This window comes from Chrysochloris asiatica, unplaced genomic scaffold (genome assembly GCF_000296735.1).
Source record: "Chrysochloris asiatica unplaced genomic scaffold, ChrAsi1.0 scaffold00128, whole genome shotgun sequence".
NCBI classification, from domain to species: Eukaryota; Metazoa; Chordata; class Mammalia; order Afrosoricida; family Chrysochloridae; genus Chrysochloris; species Chrysochloris asiatica.
In genome coordinates this window covers 9,338,353-9,360,947 of record NW_006408646.1, presented here as the reverse complement: position 1 = coordinate 9,360,947, position 22,595 = coordinate 9,338,353, and the positions used below count along the sequence as shown (strand labels likewise).

Below are 22,595 nucleotides of genomic sequence, written 5' to 3'. Positions count from 1 at the left end.
GTTCAATAATTTTCACTTTCTGTTAGATCATCTTTGGAATAGGCACATATATGCAAATTTCCAAGAGCAGCTGGTGTGTTTGAACATTGGTTAAACCTTGCGATTAACAGTCCAGTGCTTATCCCACAGGACCACATCAGGACTCTGTAGGTATCTTATAGATGCAATTAGAGTCTATAGTCAGTACAAGAGAATAGTAAGTCATCTGAGTGCCCCTGATTGAATCAGTTAAAAGGGACTTCCCTGAAGAATACAACACTCTGCCTGTGAACTGCAGCTGCAGCCAGTACAAGACAGTTCCAGCCTGCCCCCTGACCACTGCTCTGTTTACCCAGCCCCCACAATCACATAAGTCAAATTCTTACAATAAATTGCAAAATAAGTCTCTCCTACTGGTTGTCTTTTTCTGGTTGAGCCTGTTGGACACGATGAGAAAGGTGTGTGTGTGTGTGTGTGTGTGTGTGTGTGTCCCAAGCGTACACTGGGACATTCCTTTTCAAGATCAGGGTGGTTTGTGCCTTTCAGGGACCCATAGTTGGAGGCTATAGCCTCCATATTGTTTGTTGGTAGAGCTGGGGATAGAGATGTGACGTAGATGGAGGTGGAGGGCCCAGGAACAAGTCTCTTACCTCTCCCTCTAGCCTGCCCCCTACCCCAGACCCTGCCTCCATCTGTTTTCAAACTTCCTCTGTGGCTTCCTCTTCCCGAAGGAGGGAGGGCCTAGCCCCTCCTCCTGCAGTGGGTGTAGGGTGGGGGTGAGAGGTAGGAGCTCTGCTGTCTTCACAGGAGGCAACTGGTGAGGTTTTTCCCTCAACCAGCTGGTCCATGAGCCCCTGCACCCTGTCTTGCCCACCTCTATCCTCACATCATGTCACTCCTGCCTTCCTGCCCTGATTCTGACCTTCACTAGAGTTCTGACAACATCCTATCTTGGAGCCTATACCACCACTTCACTCATCTCATCTAGCCTCACCACAGACCTAGAGGACAGGGGTTATCAATGTCATTATCCCCATTCTACAGAGGAGGAAGCTGAGGCACAGAGCCATGTTCTTAGCCTTCTGCCTGTCCCCCTTCCCAGGGAGACCTGCCCTAGGCAGAACCCAACACACAGCCTGAGCTCCATTAGTGTGGGGACCCAGGCTAGATTTGCTAACTGTGATATCCCCAGTGCTGAACACACAGGACAAGCAGAGTCAATGTTGTTGGCTGAATGAGACGTGAGGAAGAGAGGCGAGGCACCTGCTGGATTAAGGTGCATGGACCACATGCCCTGGTTAGCATGGGGTGTCCCACTTTCCTCCAGTTGTCTCAACATAATAATGGCAGTGCCCCCTTTCACTCTCAAGTGTCCCAGTTTGGTGATGCACTGCCAGCCTAGTTACTGAAGACAGGAGATGTTCATTCAGAACTTCTGCTCAGTCCTACACTAGTTTCCACTTGCCCCTCCAAGCCCAACGCTTTTTCTTCTTGCTCCAGAGGTAGTTTTTTCGTTTTAATATAATTCTTTGATTTGTCCCTAACACCTAGAAATGCTGAAATTCTGTTGGCCCATTTCACTGCAGAAATGTCTTCCTGGAGGGTTGCCATGGTAATCAAATGATGTCACTGCCCTGGAAACAGTTGCCTAGGAGATGAGTGATGTCACTTCCAGGAGATGATTGCCATGGTGACCATATTGGTGGAACAGGAAAGTGAAGGGGGATGGAAGGCGGATGCAGAAGGGACAAATGTGAAGGGCGGAAGGAAAAAGCAGGGGGGAGGGGGGAGAATGTACAGGAAAAAAACCCAGGAAGAGGCTGGGGATCATCCCAGAGCAGAGAAAATAACACAGAATCTCAGAAATGGAAAGGCCGCAAGACCACCAGATGCCACTGCCTCATTTTCACAGAAGGTGCAGGAGGGTAGGACCAGCTTACAGTCACACTGCCAATTTACAAGGCAAGCCAGACCCAGACCAAGTCCAAGTCTGAGGCCTCATCACCCTGTTTCTTGTATGACTTAGTAGATTTGGGTGGGGAGATGAAAGGTCCCTTTCAGTCATTTATTTTCTACATTTCTGGCTCAAATCAGTCAATTCTCCATTAATCCCATGGATGATTACTGTGAGCTATGTACTAGGCCCTGAGAGGAGCCACCACTGGGAAGTGTCCCCAGAGGACTCACAGTGAGAAGACACGCAAATTAAGTTGTGTGCAGAAAACTTACCAATCTCGCCAGCTCAGATCTCGTTCTGACTCCAGACTCTGTTATCCCCTACCTCGTGTGCCTGACTTCATGAGCTGGATGTCTCCCAGATCTGTTTAAAACAGCCATCAATCACCACCACAATCCATCTTCCCCCTTCCAAAAAGAAAAGTGTCTCTCCTACTGGTTGTCTTTTTCTGTTTGAGCCTAAAGGGCACATGAAGAAGAGGTGTTGTGTGTGTGTATGCACTCACTGAGACATTCCTTTTTAAGATCAGGATGATTTGTACCAAATTCATTGCTCACTAGTTTCTTTTATTTGCCACAGGCTGGTCTTCTGTCAGATGTTTGAGCACACCAAGCTCATCCACTCAAACCCAGGCCTCAGTCTTCATACTTGCTCGAGCATCCCTTCCCCTCCCACTCAACTGTACCATCCCACCTTCCCAACTAGTTTCTCAGCTTTCAGATCTTGGCTTAAAATGTCACTCACCTGGGAGCTTCCCAGATCACCCACCTATCTACACAGTTTCTCTCCCTCATATTTTTGTGTCTCCCCCCACTAGATCATCAACCTCAAGAGGAAAAGGACTGTGTCTGCATATTTTGCCAAGGTATAGCCGGCACCCTGCCCCAGGTCCAGTTCATACTAGGAGCTCAGGGTTTGTTGAATGAATGAAGACAAAAAAGTAACCTAGTGATATCTACCACTGTGTGGTCAAGACCCCACAGAGCAAGGAGCCCAACAGTGGGGTTCACAGCAGCTAGAGCAAGAGAGCAGACTAAACCAGTAGGATGCAGCTGGAGAGATTGCAATTCACAGAGCTTTGTTCCACTCCTAAATCATATTATAGGCACAGTGCATACAGCTACCTCACTCTGGTAAAAGGAACTCCAAGTCTTAGGAGAAAGAAAAACAATAACATCCAGAGTCCAGGATGTGCTTGGAGGATGCATTAGGAAGCCACAAAAACACTAATGTGGCTGAAGAGGCAAGGGTGAAGAAATAGCCGAGAGATGTATGACTGACAAGGAAAGGAGAGGACCCATCTAATAAGTCTTTGTGAGCCCAGCCAAAGACTGGTTCTGCCATGTCCCACCTGGGTGTCTCATGGGAAAGTCCATTATTCCTCTCTGAACCTCTAAATTTGAGCTAAAATCAAACTCACAAGAGTGTTAACTTTGAACGAAGCAATGATAGAACCCCACTTAGCAGGGTGTGACCCTCAGAAAAGAGTCAGCCAATGTTATTTCCCCTTCTCTTTGGGGTACAAGTTTCTACCTGCCAGGATAACATAGGAGTTGTGCTTTGGGAAAATAACCTTGAAAATAGATTCCTTTATTCTCTAGTTCAACCTTTTGAAGTCTCTGCTTTGTATCTGACATTGAGCTAGGCACTATAGGGGCTGATGGTCCAGTGGAGGTGACGAGATGTACGCAGTAGCCTAGGACAATGATGCCAAAGACTGACCCAAAGTCACACTGCAGCTCCCAGGGAAGTGGGTGTTCCTGCACCACCAGGGCTCCTAGAAGTTTCATAAGGAAATGGTATTTGATAGTCCTTGAAGGAAGAATTTGATCTGGGTAAGCTGTTAGATTGGAGAAAGCACAGGGGCAGAGAAGCTGGCTATTGTTAAGACCTTTCTAGGCCTCTTCCTCTCGAGATGGGAATGAGGTTACTCATGGTGTAGTAGAAGGGTCGTGAGGTAGAACAGACTCAGTGTTTATCTCAGCGTTCTATTTCTCCCTCTCTAGCCATCTGTCTCATACCACTTCGCCTGATAGTTGGTTTCCTCATCTTTTAAAAAGATCACTCCAATCCTGATCAAAAGGGAGAGAATATAGAACATACCTTCAAATTATCAGACTTTCTGGAGCTATGAAAGGTGGATGGACCCCAAAAACTACTGCTCTGAGATAATCTTTAAACCTTAAACTAAAAAATACCCCGTGAAGTCTTCACACCCAACAGCTTAACTATTTTAGAAATGTCGGCCTTGAATATTCTGCTCTTATAAGATCTATATAGGGTCAAATTGACAACAGCAACTTGAAAGATTAGATAGGAATTTTAGTGGGCAGTGAGGTTATGTTAATATGGAAGGAACAACTCAGACAAGGAAAGTGAAAATGGTTGCACACCTGAAAAATGTAACCAGTGTCACTGAACTGTATATGTTGAAACCATTCAACTGGTGTTATGTTTTGCTGGGTATAGTCTCAACAACAAAAAATTTTAAATAGTAACTCACCTTCCAGTGTCACTGTCATTGAACTAACTGTAAACACAGAAACAGTTCAATTGGTGTATGTTCTACTGTGTATATTCTCAACACAAAAACTAATAATCAAACTCTAACCTTCCAGGGTCCAAGTACTTAAATGACAGTAGCTCTCCATCATCAAGCATCTAACCCTGCCCCCAACTCCAGTGGACTGTTAAGCAGGATGTGAAAATCACTGAAAAGCTGAAGCAATAGGACCAATTTAAACACACTTTCCAAGTATAATTTTTTCAACTGTGTTAAAAGCACATAAACCTTTCCAGAATGAGATGCATATCATTCATTTTTTTTCTACTCTCAACCCAACCCAAAGAGCATGGCACAGTGAAAAGAACCATGAACAAAGATTTGGGGGATCTACATGTTCCTCTGGGTTCTATCACTGACTTCACTGCCTAAGCATAAAAAGCATTAAGTCCCTGGACTTCAATATTCACTACCATAGCTTTCAGATGACCCCACCTTACCTGATTCAAACTTAATAAAGGGAACAAGTTTTAAAACATGTTATGGATCGAATTATGTACTCGCCAAATGTGTTACCAATCCCAAATTTTATGCCTGTGATTACAATTCCATTTGGCAATGGGTTCTAATGTTAATGAGACAGGATTAATATAGGTTAGTCTCCAATCGATCTCTTTTAAGATATGAGAGCTTAAACAAGCAAGAGCAGAGATAGGGGAGAGAGATGCCAAGCCACAAGGAGCTTGCTCAAAGAACTCAAGACAAAACTCTTCTGTCAGATCTGACAGAGAAAGCCTTCCCCTAGAGTTAGCACCCTGAATTTAGACTTCTAGCATCCTAAATTGAGAGGAAAGAGTTCTGGTGGCACAGTGGGTTAAGCATTAGACTGTTGGCTCCTCAGGGAAAAACATAAGACTGTCTGTTCCTGTAAAGATTATCTTAGAGATACAAGGAACAAAGTTCTACCCTGTCCTATAGGGTCATGAGGAGTCTGACTGGACTCCATTGCTGTGGGTTAAACTGGGAGAAAATAAACGTGTTAAAGCCATACAGTTCTTATATAGATAAAACTAAGACATTCTGAGTATAGAGCTATAAGGTTTGAGACCTTTGAAATTACATAGCAATCTTTCCAGTTTATGCTATGTATAATCTAGTTTCTTCTTGGGTCCTCTAATAGGACCCCATTTATCATGTGAAGGCTAATTATAACTATGAATGCCCATACTCTCCCATCCTACCTCCCCATTCCTAGACTAAAGGAAATGTACACCAAATCTTTTTGAGCTCAATTGAAATCTTTCACTTAAACCTATTGCCATCAAATTGATTCCAACTGGACAACCCTGAACTGAGTTCCCTAGGGTTTTCAAGGCTGCAAATCTTTACAGGGACAGATTGCCACATCTTTCTACCAGAGAGGCCACTGGGTTTGAACCTCCAGCTTTGTGGTTAGCAGCCGAGTACTTAATCACGAACTACTCCACCAGGGCTCCTCCCTATCTATAAATGAAAATGCGAGTTTTGTTAAGTGCCATTCAGTTTCAACCCATAGCGACCCTGTACAGGGTTTCCAAGGAGCAGCTGGTGAGCTTGAACCCACCAACCTTAAGGTTCGAAGCGACTTTGCAGTCCAGTGCATTAACCCACAGCGCCACAGTGAGTTTTGCAGTTGTAAAGGGCACTTCAATGATTTCTCTACCTATTTATCAAGGTCAAGTGTGCTAGCTACATAAAGCTTATAGCTTTAGAATACCTGACCTATTAATGAAAGTGGAACTCCGCAACCATTTAGCTTAGAAATAGGTCAGCTTGAAACATAACTTCTCAAGTATACCTATACTTTTTTTATGCTTTGTTAATTATGTGATCATTTACATGGAAGGACATTAGCTTCACATTAATCCCATCGTGTATCATTTCCTTGCCATGGTTACAATCCCCTCCATGCATTATCCAACAATCAAATGGTATACCCCGCAAGCCTGCACCCCAGACATCTGCACACAGCCCCTCTCCCTCTCTGGGTCTAAAGTCCCCAGCCGCTCCATCTCGCCATGTCATCTTCTCTGCCTCCATCTCTGGCGTCACTGCTTCTCTGGGTCCCGTTCTCTGCTCTTCTCCCTTGATGGTCCCAGGGACTTCCCCTCCCTTTGCCACAAAACGTCTACCTTTACATTTTCAGCCCTTACAGTCAGTCTTGATAACAATTATTCACTACTGTATCACAAGAGACCTATCTGCATCTCCTTTCATCAGGCCAGACTAGACAGATTGGATGCTACTCAGTGGAGATTCTACCTTGCTCTATGCCCTCTGGATCTAGGTTCCCTCTTGAAAGCTTATAAGCCAGTCACTTCTTGCCTGTACAGCCTCCCATTCTGGGTAGCCAATGTCCAAGTTGCCCATCCCTGTCCTCTCTGTGTATGGAGGGGGTGGGAATGATCCTCACTGTAAAGATCCCTCTTTAGAGCTACTGCTTCCATAGGTGCTGGTCAGGTTCATCAAATTATATCAGATTATTCTTTTTTTCCTCTTCTTTCTTCTTCTGGTTGAGCTCTGATCGTCCAGTCATTGAAGCCAGGTCAAGTGGGTATTATCTGCAAGTGTGGGAGTACTTATGCATGTGCCCTCTCTTATCAGCTGGACACTTCACTCTCCACTCTAGTCCTCTGTGGCTGTATCACTGACTCTGGGTTCAAGAGTCCTCTGGACTTGACACACTGCTGGTCAACCAGGTCTCCATCTGGATTCACAGGAGTCTGTTGAGTGTTGTAGGGTTTAGCTTGCAGCTTCATTGCTGCTTTTCCCTCACTTCCCCTTATCGGTGACAAAATGTGGTCACCAATCAGAGCATGTATTCCCATTGAGTCTTAGTCTTTAGAAGGGGGTTTGCCCTAAGGGGGACCTACTTGCCTTGATGTCTCCCGGGCGAGTCACTTGTTTGTTCTTGTAGTAATCAGTAGGTCTGCCTATATTGTATTCTTTCTGTCAATCTTTCAAGAAGTATCTTCTGTTCTTCTGGCCCACTCCAGGCTGGTCTGCTTGCCCTTTCAAGTGGAAATTTCTCACCTCTTAAGATTCTGGATGCTGTTCAAGATTCCACCTATGGTCTTCTGTAATGAAAGCAGAGGCTCCGCAGAAAGCCTCCTTCACTGGACATGTTGTAGCCCCATTTTAGGTATTCCAATCAGTTATAGGCAGAAGACGGACTTATAAGCTTTCTATGGTGCTATTTCTGGCTATTCCTTTCTCTCCCCCTCCAGGTCTATTTTATAGTGGTATGCCAGGGAAACCAAGATTCAAAAGCATCGTAACATTATTTTCCCCCTTTTCCCCATTCCAACTATGTCTCAATCTGTATCCCAGAGCCCTGTTGTTCCAAGGCTGTGCATACAACATTTGCCTCTGTCCCACTTCAGCTTCACATTCATCCTATGGTATTTCAGTTCACTGCAATGATTACAATCCCCTCCATGAATCATCCAATAACCAAAGGATACATTCCACTGCCCCCACCCCCGGCTGTCAGCAAACAACTCCTCTCCCTCCCTGAGTCCCATGTCCCCAGCCACTCCATCTGTCCATGCCATCATCTCTGAGTCCATGCCTGGTCTCACTGCTTCTCTGGGTAGGGTCATACTTTCCACTCTTCTCTCTTGATGGTCCCAGGGACCTCCACTCCTGGGCTGCAAAATCAGTCACGCTCCATCTTTTGCCAAAAAAAAAAAAAGTCTGCCTCTACATTTCCAACCCTCACAGTCAGTCCTGTCTATTGTACCACAAGTCTTATCCCCATTTCCTTTCGTCAGCCCAGTCCCAACAGTTTGGATATCCCTGCCCCATCTGGAACTAGGCTCCCTCTTGAAAGCTTGTAAGCCAGTCATTTCTTGCCTTTATAGGCCCCACCCCCACCCCATTTGGGGTCTGGGCAGTTTCCAGCCTCCTCAAGGCATTCCAGTGTTATAGGCTGAAGACAGACTCACTACCTCTACTTTTGAATACCTGGGTTTTTTTTCCCTAATCTTAAGAGTTCTGGTGTGGTGCTGTGGGTTAATGCACTAGACTGCAAGGTCAGTTTGAACCACAAAGTCGGCTAGCCATTCCTTGGAAACACTATACAGTGTCACTATAGGTCCGAACCAACTCAACAGCACCTAATAACAAATCTTTTTACTGGAGTCCTGGTGTAGTGCTATAGGATAATGCACTGGGGAGCGTTAGGTCAGTTTAAACAGCAAGGTTGGTGGCTCAAACCCACCAGCCGCTCCTCAGAAATCCTATACAGGATCATTTGAGTTTTAATGGACTAGAGCACTTCATAATCTTTTTACATTCATCTAAAGGAGTCCTGATGTCCTGTGAGATAAAACACTGGCTGCAAGGTCAGTCTGAACCACAAGGCTGGTGAGTCAGGCTCAACAGTGGATCCCTGACAACTATACAGGGCCGCCGAGTAGGAACCAACTCAATGGAACTTAACAGAACATTAAGACAACTAGAGAAAAGGCACTTTTCAGTTTAGTGTTTGCCTTCATTGCTAAGTAACCAACATTCCAGTGAGGTGGGAGAAGCAACAGATCACCTTTCACTGAGGTGCAGTATTGTGGAAGACAGCATTAGAGTCTACTATGTGGTAATGAAGGGTAAGAATTAGACTGCTGGCTGGAGACTTTAGATCCAGAGAGGGAGAGCGACTGTGTGCTGAAGACCTGCATGGAGGGGATTGTAACCATGGCAATGAGGCGATATATGATAGGATCAATGTAAAACTAATGTTCTCCCATGTAAACTATCACATAATTCACAATAAAACATTAAAAAAAAAAGAATTAGACTGCTAACATCACAAGGTCAGTGGCTCAAACCTACTAGCTGCTCCTCAGAAACCCTGTGTTGTTTTTAGGTGCCATTGAGTCGGTACCGACTCATAGAAACTTTATGCACAGAACGAAACACTGCCCGGTCCTGGGCCAACTCACTACTGTTGCCACACTTGAGTCCATCGATGCTGCCACTTGGCCAATCCATCTCGTTGGGGTCTTCCTCATTTTCTCTGACCCTCCACCTTACCAAACATGGTGTCCTTCTCCAGTGACTGGTCCCTCCTGACAATATGTCCGAAGTATGAGAGATGAAGTTTGGCCATCTTGGCCTCCAAGGAGCACTCTGGCTGCCACTTCTTCCAAAACCGATCTATTGGTTCTTTTGGCAGCCCATGGCACTTTCAATATTCTTCTCCAACTAGGGTCTCAATGATTCAGAACTAGAACGTACTTGAAACATGTTCTTATCAGTATCAATGATCCATTAGGAACACTGGGGGTCAAAGAGGCTATGTTAGCTGGATTTGCCAAAAGTATTATTATTAAGAATTGTCTTATCCTAATCTTATTTGTGCATTACAAAATATCGAATAGAAGGGCTAGAGAACTTTATAGATACTTTTTTGAGACTCACGCCAGGTTTCAAAACAGCAGCTGGTGAAACAGCTCCTTGAGCAGGGAAAATCAATACCACACACACAAAGACATTATCCCCAAAGCAGCATTTATTTACCCACTGATTTCCAAAACATTTAATTTAGAAGTCTGGCATTTCATAATCACCCATCTTGGTTGACATGGGTTAACACACATGGCGTTGTCAGGATACACAAGGACAATAGCCAGAGTTACAAAAAAATAAATCCATGATTCTTAAACAATCACAACCCAAAAGAAAAAAAAAAAAAAAGTTACAAGTATCAAAACTTCAGATGCGTTGCATTTAAAAGATTTGTGCACATCATAATTTAAAGAGGCAAAACAAGGCTCTACTGAAACTTCACTTAAACAGTTTATTATAAAGCTGATGGGAAGGAGCACGTTGTCTCTTTGCATCAGCTTCCCCTAAAGTTTTCCATGAGCTGAAGAAAGAGATGGCCAGGGAGGGGGTGAGTTCATTTTTGCATGCACAAGATGTACTGCTTAACAAAACACTATCAGCTTGTTTTAAATGATGTTTAAATATCAATTGTAGCCTGTGTTGGCGAATTCTCCTTTCTAAACTTCCCCACTACTTTTGCCTGGATTTTCTGATCAATAGGCAGGGTAAAATGCCTCATTCAGAATGCACTTGGTCTGCACAATCCAAAAAAGGGAGCTCCTGTGGGGTCAAAGCAACCAATCAGTCCAGCAATGCCCATGAAGATTTATCTGAAACTGCTCCTCAAGGGACATCTGAGTAGCTGTGCTGCCAATACAGATGGGTTTAGCACTAGATATTTTCGTGATTTGTGACAGGGGAAAAAATCAGTGATGGGGGAGGGGTGAAGAGCGAGCCAGGGACCCAAGAGATCTTCAGTTGCCTTCTCCGGCTTCTTCATCCTGCTGGTCGCTTGTCCAGAGGGTGAGGTTGTCTCGCAGCAACTGCATGATGAGTGTGGAGTCCTTATAGGAATCCTCGTTTAGTGTGTCCAGCTCCGCTATGGCATCATCAAAGGCTTGTTTGGCTAGGAGGCAGGCCTGCTCAGGCGCATTCTGGATCTCATAGTAGAACACAGAGAAGTTGAGGGCCAGGCCCAGCCGTATGGGGTGCGTCGGCTGCATGTGCTCTTTGCTGATTTCAAAGGCTTCTTTATAGGCAGCTTCAGAAGCTTTGACCACACTGTTTTCTTCTCCCCAGCAGCTACCTCTGCCAAGTAGCGGTAGTAATCACCTTTCATTTTCAGGTAAAAGACCTTGCTATCGTACTGGACATCATTGCAGTTCTTGATGAGGAACTTGTCAAGCAGAGCCAGGACATCATTGCAAACTGTCTCCAGCTCTTTCTCAATCTTCTCCCGGTAAGCTTTAACCTTCTCCAACTTCTTTTCATTTCCATCAGCCATTGTTTTCTGCTCAATGCTGCTGATGACCCTCCAGGAAGATCGCCTGGCACCAACCACATTCTTATAGGCCACAGAGAGGAGATTCCGATCTTCATTGGAGAGAGGTTCATTGAGCTCTGTCACCTGCAAAACCCCAAAAAGATAAACATTGAACGCTAAGTCTGAAAATCTTCCATTCCACCCAGACGACAACCCTTCTCAAAAATAGGATTCTGGACAGGGCGCTCTGGAGAATACAAACCAATCAAACTCAGATCCTACCTGAAGAAGATTGAAGAGTTCAAGAGAAGAGGAAAAAAAAAAACTTGAAACTCAAAATAGGAAATGGTAAGGACCTTGAGACACTCATTAATTCAGAATCTTAGAAGATGCTGCATCTTGGTAAAGGTATATGGGTAAGGATAATCATGGAAAGGTTGTGAGGTAGTGGTGCATTAACAGGAGGAAGGAAAACCCTAAGATCTTGTTCTTTTACAAAAGGTATTCTGAACAATAAGACCATGCAATTCCTTTGTCAAATGTTCAAAACAGATGACAGACTGAAAGTCTGCTCCGGATCCTCCTGCCAGCTTTATACTCAAGAGAACATTATAAGCAGATGATAGGAGTTTTATTGATGAAATCAGAACCATACACCAATCTAGTGGCCAGAACTAGATTGGTTTCACACATGGAAATGCACTGGTATTCCCTTCTCCTCCCCCCAGACTGTGCATTAGTGACAGGGCACTCAGCCTTGGCTGAGAGGAAACATAACCACTTTCTGACCTACCTGATAGAAGAGAAGCACCCATAATTTTAAGTGAAAAGAGTTCAATCCCCTGAGTTGTAACTTCTCTTAGTTCTCCATGATACCAACTCCAAGTGAATCAGCTATGTAGTCAGCAGAAAAGAGCCCTGGACTTGAAACCAAAAAACTTGGGTCCGGGCCCCAGCAAAGCCACTGACTCACAAGCTCTCAGAAAAGCCTGCATCATCATCTATAAATAGGGTATTCCTTAATTATATGACAACCTACTGATTAAAACAAAACCAGAATTTCTATAAAATAAAGCACTAAGGAACCATTAAGCATTAAACACAAGGAAATATTACTTACGCTATAAGGAAGGGAATTATCAAGCATGATGGAGTAAAGTTACTAATGTTGTTGTTGTTAAGTGCCATCGAGTCCAAAGACATGTTAAAATGAACTAAGAAGATTTGAGCAGTAGACAATCAGGAATTTAAAACAAACAAAAAATTTGTTAATTTGGGCAATCAGTGGTTCAAGAACATAAGCAACAAATACAATCATTATTAGATGAAAAATTAGAAAATGTGGGTCATGTTCTTAAAAACCAAAAAAAACCCCTTTCTACCAGCACCACCCTCCCACCAGCAACTCCAGACACAAGATAAACACTAGACCCCCAACAATGTCCTCTCTCCTCTCTACTGCAAGCAAACACTTAAACCCAGGGCTCTGTCTCTTGTCCTTGCCTACACAATCAGCCCCACCCCACTTCTTTTCTGCAGTGTGGTCTTTAACTAATCACCCCTCAAAGACTCAAGAAGGGTTAACTTCACCTCTCAAGTCAGTCAAACCTAGTTCCTTATTCCTCCTCAAAAACACATAAACCTCTCTCACTGTGATCTACCCCAGTCTGGGGTAATCTCTTTACTAACCCAAAACCATCCTTCAAATTCAATGAAGACTTGTAAGCCAACCATACTCATAATATTTGCCTATTGGGAATACACAAACTTTGTAATGTTTGCTAATTTAGTCTTTTAAAAGGGAAAAACTCTTTAGAAACCACAGTTCCAACCCAAACATTGACAAACGTTTGACTGCTCAACTCCTCTAGAATGACTAACTTTTCTAGTGCAATATTCAGTAACAGAAAACATGAGGCAAGAACACAATTTGTAGAGCTCCTCTTATCTTCCAATAACTGAATCCAACTAAGGTCACTGGACATGAAAACTACAAATGCTATCCATAAGGAGTTACCGTACACTTTATCTTATGACTAATAAAGCTGCTCTGTCAGACTTGCAGACGACACACCAAGCTAACTTTCCAGAGTGCGTCATTAAAACCAAGAATACAGATAGGGCTGGGAGCACAGAGGCTCCATATAATAAGCACTGATCTGAAAACCACGAGGTCCACAGTTCAAGCCCGTCAGCTGCTCTGTGGGTGAAAGATGAGGCTTCTGCTCCCGCAACAATTCTAAAAAGCCTCAGAAACCCCTATACGAGGTCGCTATGAGTTGGAACTGACTCAAAGGCACTTAACAGTAACAGTGTGCTTGTACAAGGTACAGCTTAATTACTAAAATGCAGGACACATCTTGTTTAGCCTGAGCTAGCTGTCTGACCTTGAGCAAATCCCTGGTTTGGTGCTGTAGAATAAGCACTACACTACTAAATGCAAGATCAGGGGTTCTTTGGCAGTTCAAACCTACCAGCCACTTCTCAGAAACCCTATACAGAGTGATTATAAGCTGGAACCAACTCAAGGGCACTTAAAAAAAATTTTAAACTAAAATAGCATGACCGCCTGGTAGCCTAATGGTTGAATGTCCAGTCAGTAATGGAAAGGTCAGCAGGTGAAACCCACCAGCAGCTCCATGGGTAAAAGATCCAGGAGTCTGATTCCATAAAAGTTACAGCCTTGGAAACCCTAAGGGTAATTCTATCCTGTCCCATAGGGTCGCCAGTAGGTGGCATCGGTTCAATGACACACAACATTGTAAATGGTTCCCAAGGCTACCTTCAGCTCCAAATTTCTATAATTCTATTTTCCCTGAGCTCCAATAAAAGGTATAGTAAGACAGGAGATTGATTCTACAGACTTGAATGAAGTCTGGGGCGTGTCTCTGGGTTTCCAAAATTCATGGAGCTTATCCTTTCTTCATCAGGAACAAACTGCACAAAATGGCCACTGGCAATATTTATAATGACACCTTCACCAGGAAAATCATTTACTAGGAATATTAGTGTTTACATAACCATCACCTGGTCCCTGCCAGTCCAAATGAATCCCTCTCTGCATCAGCTAAAGGCTCTTAGAATGCCAGCCAGGGTTTAACCTGGGCACTTATGTTTAAGTAACACTCCTCTGAGTTAGAACTCAGTTAACAATAAACTTAAACTTTGTGGAATAAAGGTAGCTTATTACTTAACCAAAGGAGCTGTGGTAGCGTAGTAGTTACCAATCAGGCTGTGAACCGCAAGGTTAGCAGTTGGAAACTACCAGCAGTTCCGCGAGAGAAAGACGAGGCTTTCTGCTCCTATAAATATTTACAGCCTCGGAAACCCTGTATAGGGTCGCTATGAGTTGGAACCGACTCCACGGCACATAACCACAACCATTACATAACCAGCAGCTCTGGTAGCGTAGTGGTTACAAGATGGACTGCAAACCTCAAGATCAGCAGTTCGAAACTACTAGCCATTCCATGGGAGAACGGCTCCCATAAAGATTTACAGCCTCAGAAAGCCCATACAGGATCTCTAGGAATCAGAACTGACTCCACTGCATACTACCACCATCACCATTACCTACCAGACAGCTAAAGGAGACACGAAGTCTTCCTCAGTTTGGAAAAACTACAGACCTAAGTGAAATCAGATGATCTGTTCACACACAAAAGCCAATCTTAATCGGTAATACCTGTCAAAAATGTTGCTGCTGTTAACATGCCATCGAGTCGGTTCCGGCTCATAGTGACCCTGGTACAGGATTTCCAAGGAGTCAGCCGTGAGTCTGAATTGGTTGGTGGTAACCTCCATTAATTTTCGTTAGCACAAGTTCCCAGTACTTCAAATACCAGAAACTAATGGAGCCAGGAGGACTAAAGAAGGTTCAGAGACAATGTCATAATGAGAAGAAAGATAGAAACATGACTAATTCCAGTCAATCATCATCTGCAGATTCTATGGAGATGGGATTTACAAGCTCTCTTATGTCCAAATGGTTTCTAATCAGGATGCTGAAGCAGAGACAAGACAGAGTACTTGTGTGATAAAACAATGGCTTTCAACCTTCTTTCTGGCCCAACACCAGTTTCACTGTTTCCACCATACCCCAGCTGATCCAGGCACAGCTACTCTACTCCAGGTCATTAAGTCACAAGTCATCATGTTCTGCTTGCAGCCTCTCCCTTCTGTCTCTCCTGCTCATACCCTTCCCATGTGAGAGGCCATGCTCACTACCTCTTTAAGGACCACCGGACTGTCAGCCATTTCATGGGGGTCCTCACCAAACACCCTTCAGGGGCACCAACTCCCAAAGCCAGGACATCCCCTCACCCATTTTCTCAGCTCCAGAACTACCCACTGCGCACAAGAACCTAACTAGTTCCTAATTCCCTCATCTTCCTAACATGCAATTCATTTAACTCAAAAAGCCCCCAATGGTCTCCCTTCCATCACTCACAAATCAATAAATGATATGTCTTGTGAGTAAAACTAGATCTACTGTCAAAACCAGCACAGGACTACGTGGGAAAAGTTAATTAAGTGTCTTAACCTGGGATCATCCAACACCAAAGTCACACTAAGCTGCCAAAGTGAGGAAGACAGTTACCTTCTCCCAGCCGCTCTCATCCTTCATAGCTACACCTGCACCTACACTCCCCTCCACAAACAGACCTAGGAGCAAGCACATGCACCCCCTCCTTTATACTCACTCACACCCACACACTACCAACAGGCTGGCTGCTGAAGAGGTTGTAACAGGGAAAAATGATTCTCATGAACAATTAACATAACCACACCATAAAATCTGCAAACTTCTTGGCAGACCCATGAGAATGTAAAATAAGACGCTAAAGGGGTGAAAACTCATCCATGAGCATCAGTGTCCTCTAGTGAGGATCCTGACTGGACCCAAGCTCTCAAAGTATCCGCCCATCAGCCTCCACATGCCCAGGCCTGAAAAAAGCACGCCCTCCTGGCCACTGTTGCAAGGTATACTCCCAAACCAGGGCTTGATTGAGTGCCCTACCGGCACCAGGACAAGGCTGCAGTTCTATGAGGCCACAAGACTGCACAGGATTAGGTCATTAATACCTACTTAAGCATGCAAAAGTTGGACAAGGAATAAGGAAGACCAAAGAATTAAGTCTTGGAATTATGGTGCTGGCATTTTGGTTTTGGTCGAGTCAGTTTCAATCCATAGCAACCCTGTATATAGCATTTCCAAGGAGCAGCTGTTGAGTTTGAACTGCCAAACTTGGGGTTTAAACCAACTTTGCAATCCAGCATATTAACCCAAAGCACCAGAATACTGAACATACCATGGAGTGCCAGAACAACAGGCAAATTAAGTCTGTCAGTAGTGTAGTGGTTACAAATCGGGCTGCAAACCACAAGGTCGGCAGTTCGAAACTACCAGCTGCTCCGCGGGAGAAAGATGAGGCTTTCTGCTCCCGTAAAGATTTACAGCCTCGGAAACCCTGTACAGGGTCGCTATGGGTCAGAAGTGACTTGACAGCACTTTAACAACAACTAGATGAAGAGTCAGAATGCACCTTCAAAGAGAGAATGGGGAGACTTTGCCCCCATACGTTGGACATGCCATCAGAATTCCAGGCCTGTAAAAGTAGAGTCAGTGGAAAAGAGGCTGACCCTCCTGGTGATGGCTGGACAATGCATACAAACATAGCACCAATTGTGAGGATGGTGCAGGACTAGGCAGCGTTTTTTGTTCTATTATTTATAACGTCTCAGACTCAGAACCCACTCAATACCAACAACTAACAGGACTTCCATTACATTTTCACAGAGATTGGCAGGATCAATTACAACCCAATCTGGACAGCATGGCTCCATTATTCTGGGATTTGAAGTACTGGGAACTCGTGCTAATGAAAATTAATGGGGGTTACCCACCAGCCAATTCAAACTCATGGCTAACTCCTTGGAAATCCTGTACCAGGGTCACTATGAGTCGGAACATACTACTGGTCCCTGAAGCACTAGGGTTGAAGGCCTCAGAGACTGTGGCCCGTTTCCATCACAGGGAAGTGCCAATACCCCCATCAAAGCAAGGAGGAGTGGGAGGGGCAATAAGCTGGAGAGGCAGGCAGCCTCAGATGGGACACAGGAGGAATCTCACCAACAACCTGGAGACTGCTAATGGCGAAATGGAGTAACAATTTCTTAACATGCTACAAGGATAATTTAGAAAACCTGAACTTTTTAGTCTACAGCAGGGACTCAAACTCAATTCTTTGCTTTTTAAGCAAACACAACTCCTGGCCTTAGAAACCAGCCAAAGTCACAGATTTGTGAGTTTGCGTCTTATGCTTCTTTGCTCTAGCTAAGATTCTCTTTTAATCAAACTTGGCAAAAACATCAATCACACCTAAGAAATGGCAAATAAACCAGAATGGACCCTAGAAATATTATCTCTTTGCCTCAAGGCATTAAAGAGTACATCCTAAATTCAAGAGTTCAAATCTTGGCCTCACAGCTTACTAGCTGTTTGAGTCTGAGAAAGTCAAAATGAAGCCTCATTTGTAAAATGGAATTAATAGCAGTATCTCGAGTTGTCAGAAAGATTAAATGAAAATACACATAAGGAATAACAGCTACCATTTTCTAAGTAACATGATAAAGAAAAGTCCATAAACTTGCCAAATTGTAACATGGAAAATACATTGGGGGCATCCCTCTCTCAGGCCATATTCCTAGCAAAGTATGACACTGCAGTTTACTATGAATAAAAAATTCCATAGAGAAACCCATTTTTCTCATCTTTAAATCTGGGGGGCGGGGAGCCCGACTGTGGGAGCAGCTTTTCTGGGGCTGACTCAGGCTTAAGTGCATGATCGTTGGCACCACAGGGACCCCACTATCTATCTCTAGTAACCCTCTGGCATGCAGACTATTGTAGGAAGCCAGAGCCTTCCTCCCCACTCACAGATATTTTTAAACACGCTGTCATCAAGTCGGTTATGACTCATAATGACCCTATACAGCATTCCCAAGGCTATAAATTTTTATGGGAACAGAAAGCCTCATCTTTCTCCCACGGAGTAGGCTGGTGGATTTGAACTGCTGACCTCGTGGTTAGTAGCCCAAGTGCTTATCCTATAGTACCACCAGGGCTCCTCCTTTCTTCATAAATATGGGGCGGTGCTAATTACAGCTCACATTACCAGTTAGTGGGAAACAGGGATTTTATCTATTTCAAATTCTAATAGCAATGTGATTTTAACTACAATTTTGGTACACCTCAAAAATTACTCTTAGTTTTTATTATTTGCAGTCTGATGGTTCACCCTGGGCCACTTAGCACATGCTCTCCTTTTACCTACCACCTGCTCATTCTCCCTTTCTCAGAATCTCACAGCTGTTGGAATAAGAGCTTTGTGCCACTGTTGGGGCAAGTGCCTCTTCCTCTCTGACTCCTATTTCCTTATGCTACAGCATTGCTTCCTGCACTTAAGATTTTTCTAGATAACCCTCAAATCTTTCAGACATATTTCTCCCCCTCCTTTATAAACACTGTAATCAACTCTATACCACGTGTTAATAAAACATACCTTTGCTTTCTCAATGTTTTATAGCTTCAGAAGTTTTCATATAAGAGAATTTAAGGTAATAATTACAACTGAGCTAATTTCTATCCATGAATATTCACCAGAAAACGACCTGGTTGTTTATCCTTTCCTGAAATCACTTAAGTCTTACGAACTAACCTTTTTATCCTACTGTAGTTTTATTTCAGCTCTCTCAAGATGTTATGATACCAATTTTACAGAATAACTTTTATACTAAGTTATTCAAAGTATGGCCTAGAAAGGACCCTAGAATTTTTCATAAGGTTTCATCCCACTATTATATTCTATGTCCAAAATATAACAAAGCTACTAGCTAGATGAGGAGTGCTTGAAGATATTCCTTTACTTCGATTCAGAAATATTTCTAGCCTTTTTAAATTCTGGGTGGATAGAGGACACGGTAGTTCTCAAATTACTTGAAGTAAAACCACTGTTTCCAATAGGCAGGATTTCTCTTAAAGCTTACCCACACCATCCTCCAGGTGACGCTGGTAGCATAAGGAACATCAGTCATTACAGGAAAGCAGTATTACTGGGTGACCGTTTAAATTACAAAGAAAACAGAAGATAAGTTAGAAGACTGAGGGCTGGAAACTGACCAGTCAGGAACACCAGCATTCCTACTTTTATACTCTGAGAAAAGGAGGCCAAAGATGTTTAGGCACAACGTTGCAAAATGGTGGTACCAGAACCTACCCTCATTGACTTGCCTGGCTCCCCTCTATCTGCACATTCCACCATTCTCTACAGAATCCACATAAGCACCAAGGGTTACTAGAATTCAGATTCTTTCCATAAGCACTATTTAAGGTCTATGATATTAACAAAATGGGGACTGTGCCTTCCCAATGACATTTATGTAGAATTCAATCTACAAATGCTAACTTAATAGGTAAAACATAAGAAACTGTGCCCTACCAACCCCTGCCCAAGTCCTTTCCAATAAATTAGACACTTTTTTCTAAAATAAATAGACAAAAACGTTATTTTTTAAGAGGTGTGTCCTGCAGAGGATGGTTTATCACAATTCTGAGATAATATAATGAAAGCACAGATTGAATCTGCAATGCTGGGTGCTTTGCCTGACTCATCAGCCACTTCAGGCAAAGATATTATAGATTTCTAACACAGTGAAGGGTCCATTAGCTTGCAAAACACTACCTTAACTGAAGAGAAAATCTGTGGACCCAAATAACTAGCTGCACGACAGCATTTTCTAACCCTGTTTTTTGAAGAGCAGAAGAATATGCATTTTTTTCTCTCAGCCCAAATTTCATTCTGGTAACCTCTCCCCATTCTTTCCTCACATCCCAAGTTGCTACGCATTGCCTTTGGCTCCAGAATGTGTCCTCTAGCTGTATTTCCTTAACTTTCACCTACCTTCCTTTGTAGTATCTGTATTCCTCAAAGAACTCCTGACACTGTGGCCTTGGTGAGCAAGCCACCTCACAAAAAAATGTGCTACAGAAAGGCCTCACCCTATACTCATAATACCCCTCAGGGCCAGAGGAGAAGAGGATCATTTAAGTGTGACTAGCTGCATAGACGGGTTATTTTACCCCAAAGAAACCCAAGAAACTTCAGGGTTCCTTCCAAGGAAGTGTGTTCACACAATCAGTCCAGCTTCTATAAAATGTTAAATAGATGTCTTAAAATTCATTTTTTTAAAGACGACCCCTCTAATTACCTACGCTTCAGACCCCAAACCTGGGTCATCCACTGGTTTGGTTTGGATGAAAAGCTATCCATGCAACAGCATGCTACAGCACTGAAATTAGACTCACCAATGAATCCACAGAGGGACCTGTTGTTGGTTTCCAAACATAAGTAGTTAAATGTGTGACAAAGGGACACCACCAGAAAGATTACCATTTCAAGTCCTTTCTTACCTGGATAATCCTAAATATTGGCCTCAACCATCTATTTTCTATTATATTAATACCAGTTATTTTTTCAAATGAACGTTTTAAAAGAATCTTAATTTTTAAGGAACCTCTCTGGATTTGTAGGGATTTTTTTTTTCCTTTTTTTAAGAATTTCCTTCACAAGGCAGACACAAATGGGCAAAGGCCATGTGAGCTACAATCCTGGGCAGTAACTCTCACTTTAGCCTGCCTAAAACATACTAAGAGAAATGGTTAAACTACAGATTTCTGAATTCCATCCCTAGCGTTTCTGCCTCTTTGGGTCTAAAGGTGGGGCCAAGGGGCCCCTCCAGGGTCGGAGGAGGTTGTACACAAGATTACCGGAACATAGCAGGTTGGTGGCCCCAGTTGCAGCTCCACCACGGTGTGTGACCTTGAGGCAGAGAGAAGTCATGTTCACGTTCGTTTGGAGAAAATGTAAAATAATGTGAAAGGACAGGGAAAGGATAACCGGAACTGGGTCTCGGAAACGCTGGTCGCGTCTACTCCACGGCGTTTACTAGGGTGTGGCTGGCACGACTCCTTCACCGGAAATGAAGCAGCAGACTCGATCTGCGAGGGTCTCGGGAAAGCAGAAAGGCACACGGGTTCGTCTCACCTACGAGTCACGTCTCATCTCAAGGCAGATGAGGCGCCGCCTCGAGAAGCCGGGCCCTCCCGTCGCGGCTGCAGCAAGGGGGTCTCCCCGACACAAAGCCCGAGTCAGGCGTGGGAAGGTGGAATGAGAACAATTCGGGTGAAGAGACCAGACAGATTGGAGTTATACCGACTTGAGGCCAACAAGTCCGCCTTATGGAGAGAAGCAGGGGACAGGGCGCCGTGCTCAGGGGCTCTGGATGACAAGGTGGGGGTAGGGGACGAGGGGGCTGCGCCCCAGGTGCGGACAGAATGGTCTGTTAGAAGAAATGTGATTTCCCCAGGCAGCCCCTGCCCTCTCTAGGCCTCCGAGCCCGTGACGCCCGCCCATCGCCCGTAGGGGGGCACCACCGCCCCTTCCCCCTGGGGCAGCACTCACGACCCCACCCGGGGCTGACCACAGGAAATGGCGAGGCGTCTGGTGGGCTCAGGCTGCGAGCCACACCCGTGGAGACCCTGCGTTTGGGCCGCTCATCCCTCCCCTCGCTGGGCCTTAGCAGGCCACTTGGTCCCCGTTGTGCTCACCGCCTTCATAGCGGAGGCCATGTCGTCGTAGCGCTCCGCCTGCTCGGCTAGCCGCGCCCGCTGCAGCAGCTGCTCCCGGTCTCCCATGTCGTCGCGGCTCGCCTCGGCCCACACCACCCGCTCGCTCGTTCACTGCTCCCGGTCGCCGCGGAGGCCGCTGCGCACGCGCACTGACTCTGGCTGCAGCAGCGCCGTACTCCGCGCTCTAAGGCTTCCCCGCGCGCAGTGACTCCACCGCCGACCCGCCGAGGGAAAGAAGGTAGCACGGGGGGCGGAGGGAGGGCGGGAGGACGCCTGCGCAGTGGGAGAGGTGGGGCGGGCAACGCCGAGCTGCGGGCATAAGGAGGGGGGGGAGGGCAGGCCGGCCCTAACGGTCTATTTCAAGGTGACGTCACCTACTATAAATAGCCAACGGCTGCCCCCGCCCTGGAGCCGCGCAAGCGCTATTCGAGTGCTGCATTTTACCGCCGCAGAGGTGGAGGTGGGAGCAGGGACCGCCGGGTGGAGACTGCGCAGCCTTAGGAGGGGTGCTGCAATGGCGGCTGCAGGGACAGTGCCTTGTCGTAGCCCCACCCTGAAAAGCGCTGCTGAATCCACGTTAGCCGTCTGACCCGAGAAGGATCCAGAAGGCCAAGCC

At 44.9% G+C, this 22,595-nt stretch overlaps 1 protein-coding gene across 1 annotated transcript; it reads right to left on the bottom strand.

Annotated features, from left to right (window-relative positions):
* Window positions 1-9,973: 9,973 nt before the first annotated feature.
* YWHAH (tyrosine 3-monooxygenase/tryptophan 5-monooxygenase activation protein, eta) lies at window positions 9,974-22,135 on the bottom strand. The gene is given in 3 exon segments (XM_006878388.1): window positions 9,974-11,094; window positions 11,097-11,433; window positions 21,959-22,135. Coding segments are annotated over 3 exon segments (738 nt in total). The 5' UTR covers window positions 22,046-22,135; the 3' UTR covers window positions 9,974-10,780.
* Window positions 22,136-22,595: the final 460 nt, after the last annotated feature.